At 53.8% G+C, this 21,389-nt stretch overlaps 10 protein-coding genes across 10 annotated transcripts; 4 read left to right on the top strand and 6 right to left on the bottom strand.

Moving 5' to 3' along the window:
• Positions 1–17: 17 nt before the first annotated feature.
• Positions 18–1,531, bottom strand: E0L32_008878 (uncharacterized protein; the record flags this gene model as incomplete). The annotated part of the gene is made up of 5 exons (XM_031143782.1): positions 18–606; positions 673–722; positions 776–893; positions 963–1,386; positions 1,483–1,531. 5 exons carry the CDS (start codon positions 1,529–1,531, stop codon positions 18–20), a joined length of 1,230 nt encoding a protein of 409 aa, XP_030991567.1.
• Positions 1,532–4,116: 2,585 nt separating this feature from the next.
• E0L32_008877 (uncharacterized protein) lies at positions 4,117–5,957 on the top strand (the record flags this gene model as incomplete). Its single annotated transcript, XM_031143781.1, has 2 exons — positions 4,117–4,404; positions 4,467–5,957. 2 exons carry the CDS (start codon positions 4,117–4,119, stop codon positions 5,955–5,957), a joined length of 1,779 nt encoding a protein of 592 aa, XP_030991566.1.
• Positions 5,958–6,244: 287 nt separating this feature from the next.
• E0L32_008876 (uncharacterized protein) lies at positions 6,245–8,113 on the bottom strand (the record flags this gene model as incomplete). Its single annotated transcript, XM_031143778.1, has 3 exons — positions 6,245–7,016; positions 7,081–7,649; positions 7,703–8,113. 3 exons carry the CDS (start codon positions 8,111–8,113, stop codon positions 6,245–6,247), a joined length of 1,752 nt encoding a protein of 583 aa, XP_030991565.1.
• A 394-nt stretch (positions 8,114–8,507) lies between these two features.
• On the top strand, positions 8,508–10,442 carry E0L32_008875 (uncharacterized protein; the record flags this gene model as incomplete). The annotated part of the gene is made up of 4 exons (XM_031143777.1): positions 8,508–8,787; positions 8,843–9,500; positions 9,582–10,339; positions 10,387–10,442. The coding sequence occupies 4 exons, from the start codon at positions 8,508–8,510 to the stop codon at positions 10,440–10,442; spliced, it is 1,752 nt and encodes a 583-aa protein (XP_030991564.1).
• Positions 10,443–10,800: 358 nt separating this feature from the next.
• On the bottom strand, positions 10,801–13,045 carry E0L32_008874 (uncharacterized protein; the record flags this gene model as incomplete). Its single annotated transcript, XM_031143776.1, has 3 exons — positions 10,801–10,857; positions 10,911–10,967; positions 11,024–13,045. The coding sequence occupies 3 exons, from the start codon at positions 13,043–13,045 to the stop codon at positions 10,801–10,803; spliced, it is 2,136 nt and encodes a 711-aa protein (XP_030991563.1).
• Positions 13,046–13,367: 322 nt separating this feature from the next.
• On the top strand, positions 13,368–14,730 carry E0L32_008873 (uncharacterized protein; the record flags this gene model as incomplete). Its single annotated transcript, XM_031143775.1, has 2 exons — positions 13,368–13,567; positions 13,632–14,730. The coding sequence occupies 2 exons, from the start codon at positions 13,368–13,370 to the stop codon at positions 14,728–14,730; spliced, it is 1,299 nt and encodes a 432-aa protein (XP_030991562.1).
• Positions 14,731–15,127: 397 nt separating this feature from the next.
• Positions 15,128–15,757, bottom strand: E0L32_008872 (uncharacterized protein; the record flags this gene model as incomplete). The annotated part of the gene is made up of 1 exon (XM_031143774.1): positions 15,128–15,757. The coding sequence occupies one exon, from the start codon at positions 15,755–15,757 to the stop codon at positions 15,128–15,130; it is 630 nt and encodes a 209-aa protein (XP_030991561.1).
• A 1,195-nt stretch (positions 15,758–16,952) lies between these two features.
• Positions 16,953–17,896, top strand: E0L32_008871 (uncharacterized protein; the record flags this gene model as incomplete). The annotated part of the gene is made up of 3 exons (XM_031143773.1): positions 16,953–17,163; positions 17,231–17,418; positions 17,486–17,896. The coding sequence occupies 3 exons, from the start codon at positions 16,953–16,955 to the stop codon at positions 17,894–17,896; spliced, it is 810 nt and encodes a 269-aa protein (XP_030991560.1).
• Positions 17,897–18,413: 517 nt separating this feature from the next.
• On the bottom strand, positions 18,414–18,848 carry E0L32_008870 (uncharacterized protein; the record flags this gene model as incomplete). The annotated part of the gene is made up of 1 exon (XM_031143772.1): positions 18,414–18,848. The coding sequence occupies one exon, from the start codon at positions 18,846–18,848 to the stop codon at positions 18,414–18,416; it is 435 nt and encodes a 144-aa protein (XP_030991559.1).
• A 548-nt stretch (positions 18,849–19,396) lies between these two features.
• On the bottom strand, positions 19,397–20,996 carry E0L32_008869 (uncharacterized protein; the record flags this gene model as incomplete). The annotated part of the gene is made up of 2 exons (XM_031143771.1): positions 19,397–20,657; positions 20,725–20,996. The coding sequence occupies 2 exons, from the start codon at positions 20,994–20,996 to the stop codon at positions 19,397–19,399; spliced, it is 1,533 nt and encodes a 510-aa protein (XP_030991558.1).
• Positions 20,997–21,389: the final 393 nt, after the last annotated feature.

Below are 21,389 nucleotides of genomic sequence, written 5' to 3'. Positions count from 1 at the left end.
TACACGGTCCTTGGTCTTCACTCAATTCGTCTCAGCTCGGTCTCGGACCGAGAAGGGCTGGAGTCTTCTCTCCAAGTGAGATCGTCCAGTTGTACATCCGTCTCTACCCTCTTGTAGCCTCTCCTTGCCTTGTATCGTCTCAGGGCATACCAGATGCCGAATGGGACTGACAGCAAGACGCCCAGCAGAACAACTCCCCAAACCCACTTCCTCCACCCGCGTATGCAGCATGGATAGAGCGACATGACGACTCCGACTGCCCACTCCGTCCACGACCTGTGCTTGCCTTCATCGGGAGCGATGCCCTTGCGGACGAGCTGCTTGGTCGCTGGACCCGTGGGGCCAGACACGAAGCGCTTGATGCCAAAGTGCGGTACGGTCTTCTGGCGGGGATCATCGTCCGGGTACTGGGCGTCTCCCCACAGGCCGGTGTAATAGAAGAAAGAGGTGATGTTAGAAGTCGGTGGGGGCGAGCTTCCGGGAGGGGTCAGCTGCGTCAGGGTGAAGCTAATGGGATCCAAGTGGTAGAAGTAGGCCGAAAGGATAGGATCCCATCTTGGCCCGGCATCGCAGTAATCAATCAACGCTTCGTCGTGGATATGGTCGCTGATGGCGGGTGTGTTCATGTCAGTATATCTCGTATATCCAGGAGCGCATTCATGTTGCACTTACCCTGCACTGGCGTAGTTTGCGTGCGAGCCATAGGCACTAAAGACGATGGGCTGCGGTATGTTAGACAACCGTGAACCCCTTGATCGAGGAAGATTACACGTACTCGATCATTCTCTAATGACAGTCCGGCATCGCCCCACTGATAAACGGCGCCATCTCGATGTTGACTGTACCAGATGCCTGTTGGTTTGCCGTCATGGAACCGGACCATGTTATGTTCCCTTGAGCGATTCGAAGAAGTTAACGGATCTCTTCCAAGTCATGGGAATTCTGCGCAAGAGAACGCTCACCAGTCGCCGACATGATCCCCAAAGTGCGTCCCGCTTCCGTCGTCCTTGACCAGCCGGTTCACTGGTTCCGCCACTTGCGTGAGGTTCGGACCACGGTCGTACGAGTAGAAGTAGAAATAGAACGCATCGATATCTATAGGTCCCCTCTCGACAAGAACGACCACACAGGAAGTAGCGTTTTGGGTCTTGCCCGACCCATCCGGAGTTTCTCCGTAAAGCCAGGTCGGGAGAGTTGTCACATCATCGACAGCGGTCAACGCGACCTGCCCACTGCTCACATCATTCAGGATGGCTAGATTATCCAGGCCAAGCTCAGGGACATCTGGAATCGACTTGTGATTGACTGCAGGAGAGGTATGGCGAATATGCCGAAGTAGATCAGCAGGGCGGAATGGATCCTCCGAGTGAAGCCAGATGAGCGGGGCTTTGAGACTGTCAGTAGGCGTTCATTGACGGCCCGGAAAGTACTTCATGGAAGAGAATGAAGTCCTTGTTCTGGACTTGAAGGATTACACCATACCGTAGTGTGTGATAAAGCCGGGAACGACGCGGTTTGCATCATCAAGCATCGACGAGCCGGACGTTCCGGATCGAGTGGTGGCAGTGGTGGCGCTGAAACATGATGCGAGCAGGATGCTTATCAAGGCTCCATAGAACCTATTCAGCGAACATCCACGGGCCATATCTCCGGGTCGGCACCACAGTTCGAGAAGGTAACTTGCAGCCTCATTTGACGATCGTGGGTGAAGAGCTGATGTTTACTTTTGAGGTCAGCGGGTGGGCCTCTCGAGATGCGGTGGAGCCTGGATGATGGGCTTTAGTCAGCCTGCATCAAGATTTCGCAAGTGCTGAGGTAATGCATCGGCATTGGTGATACTGCGGATTGATCGATCCTAATCTCGATTTCAGAGGGTCCGCAGCCCTGAGCGCTTACTTGAACCTTCATGGTGTGGAATAAGTGGCTAGGGAGAAGCATTGGTAGTAGTTCATATATTCAAGATCCACATCGGCGAGACCTTTAAAAGACATCAAGATAGCAGCCATCAGCCTGATGTAAACTCTTTACAATCCTTGAAAATTTCTCTCCAATGGTTATGAATAAGATGAGTTATATTCAGGAGCAGCGCTTCAATGCAGTTCCATCTTGCAAACATCCAAAGTGCGTCTACAAGAGGGAACTCTTTCACCTCCGAGACAAGACTCGCAGCCTTTCACTCTTCGATATATCATCACTATTGATAGGAAATTCATCGGTTGAACCAAATATTGCAAGATGCTCTTGTCGCTACACTGCCAATACGGGTCTCGTATTCCCTGCCTGATCTCAGGCTTGCGAAACATAGGATGGCATAACTTATCAGTTAGATCAAAATCACTTGCTCACAGTGACCAATCATAGAACAGATACAGCACCAATCGGATCTGCTTCGATTGCATGTGGCATATTTGCAGCATTGCTGCCCGTTAGGCATCAATGCAGCTCTCAGGCTTGACGGACTCCGTCAGGTCGACTACATGGTCGCGCAAGAGTCAAGTTATCCTTATAACATCGCAGAATGGCAGATGCTGTCAATGAATGCACTTCCATTCATCCTCTGCTACAGCACTTGCCCCAGCATGCCGGTTACAGCGAAGATCCGGGGCCCTCGGGGGCCTGACTTCTGGGCCTCTTTTGATGCAGAGGATCACCAGCTCGCAGCTGAAGCTCTGAAGGAAGAGGTATGCGTACGGAACGATAGTGAGGGCCTGAAATGCAGTTTCTAAGTACTCTAGCAGTTTCGTCGCACTGAACCAGCCAGCGACATTCACTGCATAGGTGGCGGGCGAAATTATCCCTGGACCAAAGTCAACTTTTTTTGCTTCGCTGATTGCTGGATATTCCTGCTCAAGGGCGGTTTCGGTATTGAAGGACAGGGAGCGTGTCTCGAACCAGGATTCGCATATGTCCTCAAAGACGAAGAGTGGATAACACTTGGCCCCAATACTACCATATTAGTGATGGAGGAGGGGAATATGAAGGGAGAGTGTGCAAGGAAAACGACAGAATTGCAAGAGAAGTGGAAAAGGGAAAAGAAAAGGGATTCCCGTACGGTGTGGGAAGGCATATTGGCCAAGGTTCGAAGGCTATGGTAAATTCATGTCAGATAAATCCGCCTGAGGTACTCTGGCAAAAGAGAAATCTCTAATACGAGATGGGTTATTGTACTTGATAAGCCCCCTTTACCGCTGACAGTTCATGATGTTGCCTCTTGAACTGTGGCCCCGAGCTCAAAACATCCGAGTCTCGAGTCTCCGCAACAGAGCCTCCTCCCTTCCGCAGTCCCCTTCATCACCATCTACCCGGCGGACCCAATATCAAGTATGCTCTATTAGCGAGTGGTAGGCCAAATCAGTGTTTTGCCATGAGCTACATTGGATCGTCCCGTAACCTGCACCGCGCACATTAGTGCTGCCCTTGGTTCCAATTCCTCGGGACGCCAATCTGATGCAACTTCGTGATCGAGTGCGCCCGACAGAGGGCTCAGGGAAAGAGAAACCAGGTTGACAGCGTGTTGATTGGTGGACATGGTTGCTGCAAGGTCTCCCTGGTCTTTGGCAGATGCAGTGGGTTGAGATGGCGGCTTGGCGTTTATTCTCCACACCGTTTCGTGCCGCCATTCGGAAGCTTGTCTTTGCTCCACGTGGGATCTGCCCGCCCATTTCGAGATTGCACCCTCTCGACGATGTCTCCGCAAGATACTCCGACTCGGGGCCCTTGGCAGGGCAATAGTCTCTCTCGCGCCGGAGAAATCCATGTGTCTCATCAGCACGTGTCAATCATTCTGATGGACGTGAGCTGATATTCCTTCAATAGTCTCTTCTCTAGATGTCAATTTACGAGTGATGCATGGGACAATGTTGAACCTCATCACTACCTGTCAGAAGCAACCTGAACGCTTGCCGGGATGTCCACAACAATACTGCGCCTGCACGTGGTGGACAAGGTAGCATTGGTGAAGGAGCGGAGGTGTGACTGGAGCTTCCATTTAATACATATGTCCCGCGCCTGAATAGCTACTTTCCTCTTCCGTCCTTGATCGGCGTCCGCTTGCTGTTTCGACAAGAACACCCAGTGCTTTGCTCGAATACCTTGCTCAACATCGCCAATTCCGCAATGGCTGTCCTCTCGACCCAGCGTGCCGGCGTCATCGCCCTGGCTTTGGCTGTTCCGGCCTTGACTGTCGCTGCCGACGTCGACCTCAAGTGGCATGCCCCCGCTGCGAGCAAGGTGAACAACCTGACCCAGGTTCTCACTGGCAACGGGGTCTACGACTTCATCTTCGACACCAGCAAGACCCCCGACGACAAGTATGGCGTGTACAACTGGTGCAACATGCCTCACGTCAGGAAGACCGAGTACGTCAAGGCGTCCGATGAGTTCGAGCTGCAATATGTTGAGGTGGTAAGTCATCATGCGTGCCAACTCATTGGGGTATCAATGCAGGTTCTCACATGTCACGACAGGCGCATCGCCACCACAAGCGTACCCCTTACCAGGACAACACCTTCCCAGTCGAGTCATACGGCTGGGACTGCTCTGACGTTGCGCTGTTCTACACGGGCGAGCCCATTGTCTCTGAGGGTGACTACACTGCTGCAAAGGGTTATCTCGACCATTTCCAGACCACTGAGAACCACTTCACCCCTGCGGCCAGGAAGGGATTCCAGGGCAACTGCCAGTTCCCCCAGCTGACCGCTGGTGCTCTCGACGACTCTTATGTCCACGGCGCTGACCTCTACGGCGTCTATGGAGACATGCTTGGTTTCCTGCCCAAGCGCTCCGATTCCAAGTGGCAGGACAAGGTCAAGTACCGCGTCACCAACAACCTGATCACCAGCCAGGTTGCCGGTATGGTCATCGAGGGCATGTACCAGACTACGACTCGCGTCCCTCTCCACGTCGAGCCCAACGGAATCGACTCTCTCGAGCCCCAGGGCTTCTGCAGCGCCGGCTCGAGCCTTTTCAACCAAATCAAGTCCTCGTCCAACCAAGGCTGGCAGGAGCACCTCGACAAGGCCAAGAACCTGTTCGCGACCCTGGACAACATCTCTGGAGTCCCCAGCAACGACGGTGGCTTCCACATGAGCTTCGACCACTACTACGACAACTTCTCGGCCCGCCAGTGCCACGGCAAGCCCCTGCCCTGCAAGATTGTCAACGGCAAGAACGACACTAGCACCTGCGTCACCCAGGAGCTCGCCGACAACGTCTACCGCTTCGGCCAGTGGGAGTACTCGTACTACTACCGCGACGCGCCGCAGTCCCTGGCCGCCTCGGCGTCCACCTACGGCACCTGGATCGCCACGCTGGCCAACCACCTGCGCGCCGTCGTCGAGGGCAAGTCGGACGGCACAAAGTACTACCACAACGTCTGCCACGACGGCTCCATCTCCCGCCTCCTGTCCGTCCTGCAGATCGACCAGATGGTCTGGCCCGGCATGGGCTCCGAGGTCGTCTTCGAGCTGTTCAAGAAGAAGGCCAGCAGCAGCGGGCCCAAGCCCACCGGCGTCGTGGCCCCCAACTGCGCCCACGACAACTGCCTGCGCCAGATGATCGGCAAGATCCAGTCCGCCAGCGCCTTCTGCCCCAGCTTCACGGCCGCGCCGATGCCCTCGTCGACCCTGGCCAGCCTGCCCACCTGGGTGAGCAACTGCAAGGGCAGCGCCGAGCGCGTCTCGAGCGCCTGCTCCTGCGTCGTCCCCGCGCCCACTTCGAACAGCACTAGTGCTGCTCCTTCCTCCACCGCCAAGCCAGAGGCCGGTACTGGCAGCGAGAGCGGCTACTACGTCCGTGTCCTGTTCGGCGGACAGGTCCTCAAGTCGTCCAACCCGAGCCTGGGTGTTATGGACCTCATTCCCGTCGAGACTATGCTGGGATACTTTGATGGCCTTGCCGGTAAGAACGCAGACAAGGTCGTTGACATGTGCAACGGCAACATCCCGCTTTCGAAGTAGAGGATGTAGAGATGTTTCATAGTTTGGGCCCACGCTCTCTGTGTGCACATGTGGGCAACAATGCTGAGGATCGACTGTTCAAAACGGGGACCAGATATATTTAAGTAATTTCGTAATGGGTTCAATGATTTATGCAATGTATATATACGAAGCAATATTTCTCTCTGAGATCACCTTCAAAGTTGTCTCCTCATATTCAACTGAAGCGTGGTTTCCTCCTAGTCCGGCTTATTATGGTGCACTTTTCTTCTTTTGTCCTTGAGTCGCGCGATGTGAATGGAATGGGCTCAACTTGTACCAGCCCCATCAATCAGAATCTGCCTGCACCGTTCAAGAGGCCGCACGACCCTCTGTAGCATCTCTCGTCTCCAGACTTCAGGCGGCGTACTGCGATTGCCCCCTAGGCACCATGCTACGGCTTCGGCAAAGTCGGGGCCTGCCTCTTCATTAACTTCGAGTTGCCACTCCCTCGCAGCCATGAAATCAAAGGCCATCCTTTCCTTTTCGTTGTTGCCGCTCGGCCATCTTTTCCGGCACGCCCGGCTCTCGAGCACCGTGCCAAAGCAAAGCTCCAGTAGAACTATGCCAAGGAGATCGAGGGACTGGAGGAACGTGGCTGCCTTGCTCTCGCTCGTTTCTGGGGCTTCTAGACGGCGGCTGAGATGTGGCTGGTCCAAGGCGAATATACTCGAATCACCGCCAGAGTTGCTGAATGCTATATCGGACTTCGACCAGGTAGCTGGAAGCCAAGGAGTATCCAACAGCTGGAGAAACGAAGAGGAAAGAACCAGAGCAAGTGAATAGCGTTGTCGGCGAGTCGGGGAGGGCTCTACATGGCCATGTAGAATCTCATCTAGGGTCACGGATGTGAGGCTTTTCATTTGCCGGTGGGATACCTTGTAGACGTAGTAGCGACAGTCTTCCTCGGGTATGAAGCCACAGCACGGTTCACTACCCTTGTCAAGGGAGATACATAGGCTTTTGATTGGTAAGGCGGTTGCATCTTCAGGACGTCCGCAAGGAGTGCCCGTAGCCATAAAGGTGATAGAGGGCGCAGCTCTAGGGTTCAAGAGTCAGCCAGGTCCAAATACTTACTGCCATGTATATACGCGAACCAGCTTACCTTCCCGTTTCCAATATGTGTTGCTGGCCTGTCGTCCGCAATGCTGACTTGAGGGGCTGTTTTCCTTTTGGATCTGATGGCGGCAGAGTAGCCATCGGACTCGATTTCTTTGCCTGAGGAGGCTGCTCGGCGGTTGAAACGAGGTTTCCTTCCACTATTCGAGTTTGGAGAACTTCCCAACTCGACGGCAGAGACTTGGCGAAGACCACTTCGAACTCTGACTTCTTGTCTGTGCGGTGCTGTAGTAGTAGTTGGACGCAATGCTGCTGCTGACAACAGCAGTTCCAAGCCGAAGCGAGAGCGTGGAAGAGCTTGTTGGCATGGACGAAGAAGCGACAGATGGCGGTGTCTATAGCCGAGTTCTTGGCTGCTGTCGCCCTCTTACCCACAAGTAGTGTCTCTTTATCGCTCGTATCTAGCAGATCTTTCATTCTGCTAAGCAGATCTTCGAGCTCTTTGAAGAGCTCTTTTCGCACACTTTCTCCGTTGCAAAATTTGATTCTGTAGAGATGATACTCCAATCTGTCCTGACTCGCCGCTTGTTTGACTCGGGCTTCCTTGGTCCCTTTCTGGGCATTATTAGTACACTTATTCATTCTTGTATGTGCCGCGTCCTGCTCACCGAGGTTTTGATGCGACTTTGAACGCTATTCTTGTCAACAGCGAGCTCATGATTCAGTTTCTCCATGACTCCGGCGATGGCTGTCATATGCCTTAGGTACAGCTCATATGACTCGGCAAGGCGAGCTTCGAGAAGGTTTGCAACTGCCGGGTCCTTCCAACCCTCCCCTTCCGGTTTAGATAGGAGTTCCTCGACCTTGTCATTGTCCACTACAAGTGGCAATAAGAGGAACTTCAGGTGCCGCTTGTACGCAACCTGAAAGAAAGTCAAGTGATCACTGCTCTTCTGGTACTCAAACCGGATCTTGTACCAGAAGCCGAGGCGCTTGCCAACCTCACTATATCGTTCCAGAGCCTCGATGGCGATCGGGATGGCGCCCAGAACGATGCCTGCCACTTCGAAACCGGACATGATGGCGCATTTCACGGCGTCTGGACAACAAAATCGCTCACGAAGCTCACCAGCCTGATGAGGGGGAAAGCTGAAAATATGGTGCGCGTATCTCGTGCTTATGCAACCAATGCACCTCCACCAATCATGCCAAACATGCAACTGGGTCTTGCATGTTCCCCGCCTACATGATCGTCATCAATTATGCCTGACGAGTGTGGGCAAATGCCTCAGCTCAGGCGCACATCCCTTTGATACAGGTGAGCCGCCGGGTCTGCCGTTGACGTCGCCAGGCCTGCTCTGTTCAAAGCCTTAAGCCACCAGCACCAAAGCTCCAGAGTACTGCGCTTGGAATATGGATTCTAGTGAATCATGTCGCAGTCGTGAAGGATCTTCCCGCCAAAGTGAAGCTCTGATGGAGCCGCTCACCATCGCCGACCAGGCGCGTGCTACCAAAGCCTGCCTAGGTCAGCTACTATCCGAGACAAAGCAAATGGCCACCAGCGACGACACTGCAATACAACCAAACACCATTGAAGACTTGATTGACAGATTTGCGCTGTGGGCAGGTAGCTTAGGGGCCCTTCAAGCCCCTGTCAAGATGTTGTCCCTCGACTACAGGCTTCAAGATGCCCGGGACATCCGGGACCAAATATGCGCTTACCTTGCGAATCTACAGGAAGCTACTATAGACCGTGAGTAGCCCTTGCTGAAGCTACAGGGCCATATTTGACTTGCTCTCTTCCATAGTGAAAGCGATTGCCACAGGCAAAAGTCCAAATCGTCCCATGCACGAGGGATCTGATGACGATGAGGAGCCCATCGATTCTGACAACGCGCCTAAGGATGAGGCTCACATGCTCGTCGAGGTCATCGACCAGTGCATTCGGTCTCTGTTCCGCATGGGGGTTCTGATCCGCCAGGCGACTCCGCAAGATCGTTTCAAAAGGGCAATGCAGCATACCGAATTGGCTTTTCCTAATACATTCGACATCCAGCACGTGGAGCGCAAGCATGCCAAGCTCCAGCGGCCCGAGTTGAAGTGGTTTGCCCAACGTCTGGGTAACGCAATGGCGAAGCGACGACAGTTTATCAAATATTGTCGAGATCACAAGTCACGACTAAGTACTGTCCACGTTGATGTCCCGGCCGAGACGGAGACAAGGACGGAACTACTCTTCAAAAAAGCTATCAAGTTCATGCAGACAAAATATTTGAATGCAGATTTCCTTCAATCCAAGCTTGAGGAAGCGGGTGATGCTGCTTCATTGGTGTCCGCGTCAACGACATTCGACCCTGACACGTTGCTGAGGCTGCCCTATTTGGAAGATTTATCGCCTGATGATGAGCCTTTCGAGTGTCCAATATGCTTTACCCTGCAGGATTTCCATGACGAGAAGGCTTGGAAGTGAGTAGAAGCTCTCCATTCGAATTCTTTCCTGTTTTGAAACACTTTTTGCTAATGTATGACTGGCTTTAATGTTCGCAGACTGCATGCCTTCCGAGATCTCAGAGCGTATGTGTGTACATTCCGCGATTCAAAGTGCCAGAACGAGCTCTTTGACGACAGGGATAAATGGTTCGAACATGAACTTCAGTATCATCGGTCACAGTATACTTGCAATCTCTGTGAGAAGGGTGTGTTCACCTCCAAGTCCGAATTCGAATTACATATTGAATCGTCGCACGGTTCTTTTGCTCCAGACCAAATGCCAATGTTGGTCGACATCAGCCGTCAAGTCCCCTCGTCGTTCAATGCACGGGACTGTCAATTCTGCGACGAGTGGGCTGAGTGGCTACAATCTCGCAGGAATGGACAACAAGTCTCCAATGTAACAGTCTCCCCGATTCATTTCAAAAGACACGTGGCCACGCATCAGGAGCAACTCGCTATATTTTCGGTACTCAGATCAAGCGAGCACCTCAGATCCGACAATTCACAGGCCACACTCTCTAAGTCAAAGGAGCTTCCGCTCCAACTGACCTCCAAAAAAGCACAGGTTGTGACCGAGTCCATGAAGGCTTCTCGTCGACCAACCTCCAAAAAAGCGCAGGCTGTGACCGAGTCCACGAAGGCTTCTCGTCGACCAGACTACAAAGATCCAGAGGCTGTGTTCGATATCTCGAAGACATGGACCTGTTGTAAATGCGGCAATTATAACTTCGGGACACCCGATGTCCAGTGTGCGAATTGTCAACATCTCAGAGACAAGAATTGCCAAGTACGCAAGGAACGCGTTACTCTTTGTAAGACCGCTCATACCGGGAAACGTGCATGAAAATATGCTAACAAGCTCGATCCTATCGTGAACAGCTGGAGATCCGTATCATTCTGGATATTGAGGACTGAGACAGTACCACTGGCAAGCGGCGCCGTCGATGTCTTAGTACACGAGAGTCAAATGTTTCCCGAGAGCCTTCCGAGGGCACATACAAATGCACTCTTTCCTCGAAACTCAAACAAAGGATCTGTCAACCGTCCCAAAGTACGCGTGATGATGGAATAGAAACCGGCATGGAATGGAGCAGAAGAACAAGGCTGGGACAGCTAGACTTTAACGATAGCCAGTGAGCAGTATTTTACTCGTGTCATGCATTCGAGATTCTTTTCACAGAATTTAAACAATAAGCCCAATCACTTCCAGCAAATTACCCGGTTAGAGGCTTCGCTACCTGCCACCGCTCTAGATTGGTTATTGCATTATGATCTAAATCCATGGGTCGATGTCTTCAAAGTTGTTTATATTCAAGAACATATTGAAGTACTAGGAGAATATTAGTACGCTGCGATGTGATCATTCACCTAGGAAATACTCACATCTTCGTCAACTGTATTCTCAAAGAGGTTTGTCCAATGCAAATAGCTGTCATCAACCTGAGACCTTCATTAGCACCCAAGTACAACTCGTGGAACAGGCAGAAGAGACATACAACACATGACCCCCGTGCCTTATCAGGCGCGGTCTGTTGAATGCTCGCTCGGTACGCCTGGATGCTCCGTTCGATTGCCTCTTTCATTGAAGTAGCTGTCATCGCCTCGTCTCCAGCAGCAGCCTTGGATAGCTCTGCTGACAACTGCATCCAAGCGCAAGTACGCTGGCTCACAATGTCTGGTTTGCATATTGCTGTCGTCGCTTGTGCCGTTCTTTCAACCAAGTCGACCAAAACCTGTTCCTGACTGCCAGATTGGGGCAGAACAAATGCCAGTCGCCTCCGTCGCTCAACAGCTCGTGTCAGGAGCTCATGACAGACCAAGAACACGCTGTTGGATATTTCGCAACGGCAGACATTGTTAATCGTCGCAAAGACTCCTGACTCATTGATCATAGATAGGGCCTCGGTGAGGATGGTTGTGGACATCTCAACGCAAACCTGCCTTGAGTAGAGATATCGGGGATCCTGCAATGTCCTTGTCACGAATGGGGCATGTAAAGCGATAGTTGCCCTTCGTATGAGGATGGTGAGCAGGATCCTTTTACAATGGTTCGCTTCTTGGTGGATGGCTGTCGCAACTTGGCCGAGAAATGTTTTCAATTCAGCATCAAGCTTGAGCACCTGCCCATAGTCGGCCGTTAGGTTGATCCCATTGACGAGGCGGCATACGTCTGTCCGTAGCGACAAAGACTTGGCAAGACGGATAAACAAAGGTAGAGTCGCTTTGCTTGAAGTTTGTGCTGCTTCCACCTGGGCTGCAGTAATGTTTCCAATAAGATCATCGTCTTGCATATCCGAAGGCGGGAGGCAGTCGTAGTCGTCCTTCCTTACTAAAGGTGTGCGACCTTTGGCAAAACATGCTTGGAGATCGAATTCCAGGATAGAATACCACAGTCTTCTTCGAAGCTCGGCGTGGAAGGGAGATACTCTAGTGAAGTCGGAAGGCTCCCTGTGAAGGCCAGCCGAGATTGCGTTGCGTACTAGCATGCCAGATGAGACCCAGCTCCGATCAATCTTGATCCAGTGAACGTCACCAGCTACGAGCATAAGCAAATGAGCTTGCATGTGACCAAGGGTCATCTGGGTCCTGGGATCTTGCTTGAACAGCCAAAGGCGCACAGCTTCAATCCACTGCCTCGCAGTCTGAGACTGAGACGCTGATGCACCATCCAGCCCTGATCCGATGGCACAAACACTGAGAAGTTGCGCAAGAAAGGTTGGCGGGCCGCTACTTGACACGACTGGGTCCGGATCCCATAGGGCAGCGTATTCTTTCCGAAATGTAGGAACGTGAATGATTTTGTAATAAGACTCGAAAGTCTTCACATAAACATCCACGAGCCTGTCGGTCGCCTCTCTTTCTGGTAGCAAAGCTCGCAGCTCCGGGTCATGGATTCGGATAGGGACTGTATCGCCAGGCCTGGAGCTTCGCTCTACTTGATAGAGCGTTGCCACATTGTCCTCTTGGTCGGGCTCGAGTAACAATCTTGCTGCATCGGTGATACGAGGCACAAAGTTGGTCTCGTGACCTCTACCCCAGTAGACGGTTCCATCGTTCTCTCCAAAGATCACTTCTTTTGGCGCAAAATCCTTCTGTCCGCCTAGTGGTTCGACATAGACATCGACGGAGCGACTGCCATGCCAAAGGAGCTGCAGAGGACCGACAGGTCCAACCTCAGTACTGGAAGCCTCGGGAGCCGTGGCCTGGGAGGATGAAGAGCCGGCGAGGGTTGCGGTAGGGTTCCTGCCGGATATGGATGATATTTGAGGGGCAGTGTCTCCAGCTGATGTCCTTGTCTTATTTGGAGTCCGCTCCGGTGCTTGAACCGCAAAGACAAACTGACCAAGGGCTGTTCCGTCATCAGTGTCGGTCGGGAGGTCGTAGTGACACTGGGCGGCCTTGCCGACCTTGACGCAGCGGTGGCATGGCCTAGCCCTATCACATTTCACTTTCCTTGCCCGGCATCCCCTACACGAAAGCCAAAGCCTGTGCTGTCGTTTGGGCTCCGTTTTCGCCATGTTTTGTGGCAATGCGGACTTTTTCCCTAAAAATTTGCACATCCGAAGATGATTCATGATTTCAGCTGATGTAAGCACAGAATCTGCCCCACCCATCGCTATTACATCCCTTTTGGGTTAAAGTCCGCGACTCAGGAAGACCCATCGTGAAAAGCAGCACCACATATAAGTCACCACGTGGTGTGCAGGTAGTCCAACGGCATGAAACTACGAAACTTCAACCTTTGCATCAAACATCGATTATTCCAATCCATATCTCGTCTTCATAAGCAGCCTGTGAGAATCGCACTAAGTCCCCAAGCAACAAGAGACCGATTGCATCATGGAGAGGCCAATGGAGTCGACGCGCTCCTCCACCGAGACCCCTCGGAACGAGGAGACTATCATAGCACACGCTGTTGATCATCATGATGAGAAAAGAACCGACTCAGACTACCCAGAGGGTGGAACAAAGGCATGGCTTGTCGTGTCAGGGTCAGCTGCCATCATGTTTTGCACATTCGGTTACCTGACTGGATTCGGGTACGTATTAACATTTGATGAAGCTCGATGTGGCAGATCGATGAAACTAACTGGTTGAATATAGCATCTACCAGGCCTGGTACGGAGATCACCAGTTGGCAAAGTACACCCAGTCCGACATATCCTGGATTGGGTCTGTCCAGATCTTCCTCAACTTCTCAGTCGGTCTGATTGGGGGGCCAATCATGGATCGGTACGGCACTGTTGCAGTCATCCCGGCCTCTGTGCTTTATGCCGTCTCCTTGGTCCTCACGAGCTTCTGCAAGGAGTACTACCAGTTCTTCCTTGCTCAAGCAGTGTTAGGCGGCATCTGCCTCGGCCTGCTGTTCAACACTGCCCTCGCCATCATCGGGCAGTACTTTGACCGGCGGCAGGGCCTCGCCGTCGGTATCGCCATGGCGGGTGCAGCCCTGGGCGGAGTTATCTTCCCAGTGGCACTGAACCGCCTGCTTAACGACGTGGGGCTCAGCTTCGGCTGGTCCGTCCGGGTCTGCGCACTGATTATTCTCGTGCTCTTGGCGTTCGCCAGCCTGACCATGAAGACACGCTTGCCTCCTGCCCGCCAGAGCATGGACTTCAGCCTGATGCGGCGACCAGTCTACATCCTGATTGCTGCCGGCGGTTGGCTGCTGAACTGGGGGATGTATGTCCCTCTGTTCTACCTGCCGTCCTGGTCGATCAGCGCTGGTCTAGACAGCGCCATGGCGCCCTATACTGTCGCCATCTTCAACGCCGTCTCCCTCTTCGGACGCATCTTCGCTGGGACGCTCGCTGATCAGTTTGGCTGCTTCAACGTCGTCATAGTGAACGGCCTGCTCTGCGCTCTGATGCAGTTCGTCTGGCCTGGGACGCACAGCGCTGCTGGAGTGTACTGCGTCTCCGTTTTCTCAGGCCTCTTCATTGGAAGCATCGTCAGTCTGCAGGCGGCTATTGTCGGACAGATCACGCCTGATCCAAAGTACATCGGATCTATGATGGGATTCACCATGGCCATCTGGGCTTGTGGTGGCTTGACCGGGCCGCCAATTGCGGGCGCAATCCTGAACGTGAATGGCAGCTTTGATGGGCCTGCGTACTTTGCCGGAGCCTCACTCGTGGTTGGCTCGGCTCTCTTTCTGGCCGCGAGGCTTCTGACCAACTCGAAGGTCCTTGTCAAGGTCTAGGCCAGTCACTGTCCAATCGGCCTCCGTCCCTCAATAACATAATTAATTACTCACCAAAGAGTATGACAACTTGAACTTTTCATTCCACCTCGGCGATTCATACGACAATTAGCCGCCATCATGGTAGGAAACGGCGTTGAATCACTTGAATATTTAGATTAGACATGTTCACTTTCCTGATAATGATACCACAAAATAGATGATAAACATAATTTAGATAGTATAGATATCATAGAGTAGAGTACGGAACCGGTTTCCGAATAGAAGTGTTTTGTTACATGCCTCATTGATATGATGTGCCCATGGCTCTTTCACAGCCATGAGCAGACACGATAATAGTTTGGCAGGGCAACAAACAACTGTATGACATAGGTTAACTATCAGTCTTGATAGAGCTTCAGTGCCACTCGGCAAGGATACCCGTATCGGAATCCCCAAACACAGGATCACGCTCAGGATTCGGCACCGCCCAAACTTCCTCATATCTACCCTCACTATCTCCACCTTTAGCAAAGTCCCAGTCCCTGCCATTCCGCGGGTAAGCACCCAGCATCGTGAACCCGGAGAGCTGAATCTTCGCCATCGCTGCCTCCATCTCCTCCTCGCCCACATCATGCCCATTGCCAGGCGACAGCAGCATGAACTCGGCCGGCGGGCTGGCGCCGTGGGTCTTGTGCGCGAGCCCCGCGGGGAGCACAAAGACGTCTCCGACCCGAGCGTCCAGCAGGATCCCGCCGTCTTCGTGGCCGTCGTCCTTGCCGCCAGTGTCGGCAACGCCGAAGCGGATCCGCGCGCTTCCGGACAGCACGACCATGCACTCGTGCACGGCGGAGTGGTAGTGCGACTCCTGGGTGCTGCCGTAGCGGAATATCCAGCGGCCCAGCCAGCCGTTGCCCTTGAAGACTTTGTACATGTTGCTCGGGGTGACTTCTGACTCTTTGAAGACCCCGCGGTATTGGAGTAAGGGCTTGGGGGAGTTTGGCATGAGAGCCGTGGGAGGGAGTGTGAATTTCCTGATCTCGACCATTGCGGGCTGATGTAGACTCAATGTGATTCGGTCTGAGTGGCGATGGAAAGTTGTCTTGCTGTTGACGGCTTGGGTACTTGATTTGTCATGGGAGACGAAGCTTTGGAAGAGCGAGCTCAAGAACCGAGGCGTGGCTGTCTAGGTGTGTAGTGTTAAGTTGCACATAGATCCACAACCTAAATATGGATATCGCACGTCTCGCCGAAAACGACCAGTATCACAACAGATATTTGCAGAGGATGTCAAGTGCGCGAGTGCGAGCTATCGCGAGCATGGTTGGGAGTGACGATGTCGATCCCTTGGTGGGCGGGGTTACGACCCAATGTTCTCGGGAACTACCGTACTGGCTTTTCTCCACCTAGCGACACCACCTCTCCCATTCATTACTTTTGACTTCATTTTGCGGTTGCAAATTGACGATAGGAAGCACGGAGTTGGGTTGTGTTCGGTGGAGGCCAGCTTCATACCCAATTGGTTAGGGACGAGAGCAGAGAACCGAAGACGCTGATGCCTTTTGGTAGATCTACGTCCAAATGGCCTGGAAGGTTGGAAGTACGGTCACATGAGTGAAGGGAAACCAATATGGTGGGTAGGCTTGTCATGGCCAACTCTTTAGGTTTGACTTACTTCCGATGTTGCTGACCTCTGCTGGGTAAACCCTCTCAGAGTCGTTTCTTCACTCGTATTTGTGAGGCTCGAGTTGTATTTGAACAATCCTCGATCGATGTTGTCATTGGGTGAAGTATGAAGTAGCACTAGAGCTAAGTGTATTTGGCTCATTCTGAAAGGGCAGGTTGACAATCGATGGCTTTCATACCTTAGCTTACTCCGCCATAGCTTCGGACTTGCTTGAAGAGCCGGAAAGATGGGAGAATGGAACATTGAATGCCAGCCGTGAAAGCTTATCTGAAGCTATTCCCCCGCTGCCAAGCCCTTTTGGATCCTTCGCTTGGCTCATCACACAGTGCGTACGTGATCGCCTTCCGGCCAGGGTCTGGTACACAGGGCGACAGGCTATTCTGCTTCAAGGGTCAAGGCGAACCTTGCTAGGTAAAAGAGGACCCGTAGCTAATGCGCAGAGGATCGGTCCCGTCTAGGTCTGATCGCAGGGGCGCAGCCCAGAGTACTTGAAGGCCCGTTGCGCCCCATTTTCTCACGGCCAAGACTTGACTCCTCATCATAATTTGCAGTTACCATGGGCTTCCAGCGACGATGCGGTGCCGAAGGCATGCTGGTTCTTGTCGGCGTGCTTGCATCCGTCGCGCTTGCGGATGACGCGAATCGCATCCTGTACCCCAACGGGTCGGGCCTGACTTTTCATTATCTTGACACAATCCAAGTTGCGTACGAGACCGACTACAGCACGCCATACATGTACCTCTACTGCCGAGACGCCAATGGCAATCGTCAAGGCGAGTCTCCATCTCGGTAGACAACCTCCGGGCCCATCATGTGCTGACTTGAGTCGTGCAGAGATTGTTTTCTATAGCCCGAGTGATATCAAGGACAAGCAGAGCATCCTGATACAGCTGCAGTCGAACACCGAGTTCACAGGCAGCCCTTGCTGGTTCAATCTGGTTCCTGAGCAGCCCTCATCTCTCACCACGGATATCGGCGTCAAGAGTTCCGAATTTGGTTATGTCAAGCAAGAGGATGGCAAGGTGCGTCGCTTTTCGGAGGTATCTTTTGAGGTTTGCAATCCGTTGACACCTTCTGCTCTCTGCACAGAAAACCTTTAGCCTCGCACCGACAGCCAGCTCAGCAACGAGCTCACAGGCAACTTCGGCCGCAACCAAGGCAGCACAATCCACCTCTTTCTCGACCAGCACGTCGCCCTTTAGCAAGAGTAACGACAGCGGCCCGTCCACGGGCGCAAAAGCGGGCGTTGGCGTCGTCGTGACCCTGGCTGGGCTCGCCATCATCGCCGCAGCGACCTGGATCCTCGTCCGCAGGCGTCGCGCCCGCCTCGTCGACGGCCGAGGCCATGCCGCCACGGGCCCGGAGCCCTCGCAGGCGCCCTCGTTCTACACCAGTTCGCCGGCCCCCGGAGCGGCCAAGGAGATGCCGACCTACCACGAGCTGCCGCACGAGCGCCAGACTTTCGAGCTGGAAGGGACACCAGCTCCGACCAAGAGGTGAGAGCGAGGGAGAGCTGAGGCACCAAGCCAAGCATCAGATCATGCAACACGCGCACTCGCGGGGCCGTGGATGATGGATCCATGGCAGAGCGGGAGGATTCGACTGTTGTTTTGGCTTTCGTTGATGCTCACCCCTGTGACGAGATTAGGGGGGGCTTTACGGCTGACTGGCGGCGGCCCACAGAGCCAGATTGACACCTCAATCTGGGCACAGTGCCGACGCACCCCACGTGGCGTGGCCGGAGGAGGATCCGACGAGGGTCCGGGATGTGACAAGCTCTCACACCGTGTGTCTCTCTTCTGCCCGAATGGTTCTTTGATGCAGTGAACTGCTTCATGGGATTAGCATTCGCCCAGGAGTCCACATAGTCACTCTCACTCATCACATGGGAGAAAGATAAAATCGTCTAGCTATTTCATTATGAATGCCATTCAATGGATGACAACTCACAGCCCTTCCCGAGTATCTTGAATCCGAGCAGCCCAGAAACGTAAAATAAGTCGGTGCCACTCGCTCCTCAAGCACGCGAATCGATCCCTGCATAGCCTGCGGCGCCCAACACCGCGAGAGCTACGCAACCACCGCCCAGCATCCCCAGGGTGGGCAGGCCATACATCCCAGCTGAATAGCCCACGAGGCAGCTAATGGTGTCCGCCGTGTCCGCCATGATGTTCAATGCCAGCGCAGTCTTCAGATCCGAGTTGCTCAGGCTGCCCTCCGATGCCCTCTTGCTTAGCTTCCAGGTGAGCAGGCCCAGAGCCGCACAGCTAGACCCGAACAGACGGCCTGCGATTGCCCCCTGGGGAGGCAGCTTAAGCAGAAACAGGCTGCAGGCGAACTGCGGTGCGATGACACAGGATGCACCAAGAATGACTTTCAAAGCCGCAAGTGATGTAATGGCCGTGGAGGTCAGAGCGGTCGGCTTGGCTTGTTTTTGTCGATGCTGGTCCATTGCGGGAGGAGGATTGAGCAGGGGAGAGTTGGTTTCCGGGTCAGACATGAAGCTAACAAATATTTCTTGGCATACCTTAAGGCATCAATGTTTGGTAGAAGTCTTGAGTGAAGCTTTTGTGATTCGGTAAGTGGTGTGCGGTGCAGTCGAGGTCTGTTTATTATAGACCTTGGGCATAACGCTGGAGCATAACGTCTCAGCGTGATGAAGCACCCGACGCTAGTAAAACCACAGCGAGGTTAGTCAAACCCAGAACCAGGGCGTCAGCATTGCAGCACACATACACTAACGTAGGCTTCCACAAACACAGCTGAAAGGCGTACGAAGTCATGTGTCTTAACCTAGGTGACCAGGCTTTCATACCAAGGCCAGGCAACCACAAAGTCGGAGCTGGTGTTCCTCCGTAAGATTACACTTTTATTACGGATAGCCCATATCCAAAGGCTTTACAGTCCACATGGCACACATCACAACATGCTCCGAGTTGATCTGAAGCTCTGCAGACTCATACATACTAACAACCTTTCTCCCATCTTCCCTGTCTCCCATCACCTGCCCACCAGCTTCTTCTCCAGCGTCCTGAACGGGAAATACAACGCCGCCGTGACGAAAAACGCCAACTCGAAGCCGATGTCGCCCGTCTTCTCGGCGATGGGGCCCGTGTACCAGACCTGCGCCATGGAAGGGATGACGACAGCGAAGCTCAGCGCCGCCGACACGAGCGCCGCCACGCCGAGCGGCAGCCTCTTGGCGTTGCTCCAGTCCTCCGGGTCGTAGGTCGAGCAGTCGCCGCGGCGGAACCAGAGGTGCTCGACGATGAGCGTGGCCAGGAAGGCGGAGCTCCAGTAGCCGATGAGCGACATGACGTTGGACAGGTTGCTGTAGAAGTCGACCGAGGCGCGGATGCTGACGGGGATGACGATGGCCGTCATGGCGATGGCCCACAGGTAGCGCGGCACGCTCGACAGCTTGGGCAGCAGCATCTGGAAGTTGAGCGTGATGGAGTAGGACGTCGCGGCGACGTTGCCGAGCAGGCTCAGCGACAGGATGACGAGGAGGAACTTGCCGAAGCCGCCGGCGGGGCGCAGCATTGCGTCGAGGACGCCGCCCGTCAGCGTGCTCGCGTACGCCGCCTCCCAGTCCGGGTTGCCGGCCACGGCGCCTCCGATCGCGGCCCCCAGGACCATGAGGAGGATGGTCGGGATGCTAAGGCCGGCGTAGGTGTACGCCGCGATGCGCCACGACGAGGTCTTGGGGTCCAGGTAAGTCGTGAAGTCTGATGCCAGGCAGGCCCAGGGGATCATGTACGACGCGACGATCATGGCGAACGAGAGCACTTTCGGTGCCGAAGAAGGTCCGGCGGGGGGCACCTGGTTGGTGAGGCCCTTACCACCGCAGCCAACTGCGACGATGATCGCGATGACAGCCGGGATCACGGCGTACCGCTCGTAATAGTGGAGGACCTTGAAGCCGCAGAACGAGATGATGAGGGCAATGATGGTGATGATCACAATGCCAATGGTTGGGGTGATGCCACCGTCTGCCACAGCGGAAAGGCACTGGCCGCCGACGACCGAGATGATGGCAGCAAAGCCGATCATGGTCGCCAGATTAAGAAAGACCGGGATAGAGACGAGCCAACGGCCCCAGCTGTACCGGGCTTGAATCATCTGTCTCATACCGGTCTTAGGCCCGAGAGTGGCGAGATACGCAGGCAAGAGAGTAGTCAAGAGGATAAAGAACAGGATAACCAGGGAGCTATCTCGAAGGCTGAGCCCGGAAGCCGGGCCAATCATGCCAAACGTAATGCTATCACGGAATGTCAGCCACTGGTGCCAGGGGCCAGGACATCGCAGGCTTGGGTTTCATCACTTACGCAAGGATGTTGGCACTCATGCCGAACCAAAGGGTGAAGATGTTGATAGTTCGCTTGACCGTCCTCTCCTCGACAGGGATGGGGGAGATGCCACGGATCTCAACCCGGCCCCAGGTCGCGGCCTTCCACAGCCAGCGTTGCCATCTTGGCAGGGCTTCGACCTCGACCTTTTCGGACCAAGGGTTGGTTTCTGTTGGCACACCCTTGCCCGAGGCCGTTGGTTGGCTGGTGGCGACGTGCACTTCCGAGCCGTTTTGGTGTTGTTCGGTCATCGCGAAGACTGTTGATAGGGCCCGGACTATACAACGAAGGAGAGTAATGAAGGGCGACCCTTTGAGATCCTTCCACTGTGATATATGACTCCTTTGGCCGGTATGATTCACCACCCGGGATCCCAGTCAGGTCAGGTTCGGTGGAGCCCTCAGCGGGTGCAATGCAGGTCCGACACGGAATCGTCCGAGGTCAGAATCCGTGCAAGAGGTATCTCTGACAACACATGTAGCACTCAGGAATCCAAGAGTTCCGTTCTCGCCAAATCAAGAGGGATGATGTGACTCGACGAGATCGAAAGAGTGCAAAACAGCAGTAAAGATAAAGCACCTGGGATACAAAGATAAGAACCAGTGGCGCGGTTGAGGTTTTTTCTCTGGGCATGCACGCCAGCG

This window comes from Thyridium curvatum (assembly GCF_004353045.1).
Source record: "Thyridium curvatum strain D216 chromosome Unknown NODE_61_length_262293_cov_79.419913, whole genome shotgun sequence".
NCBI classification, from domain to species: domain Eukaryota; kingdom Fungi; phylum Ascomycota; class Sordariomycetes; order Thyridiales; family Thyridiaceae; genus Thyridium; species Thyridium curvatum.
The sequence above is the reverse complement of the archived record's forward strand: the minus strand, read 5'-3'. Positions and strand labels throughout refer to the sequence as shown.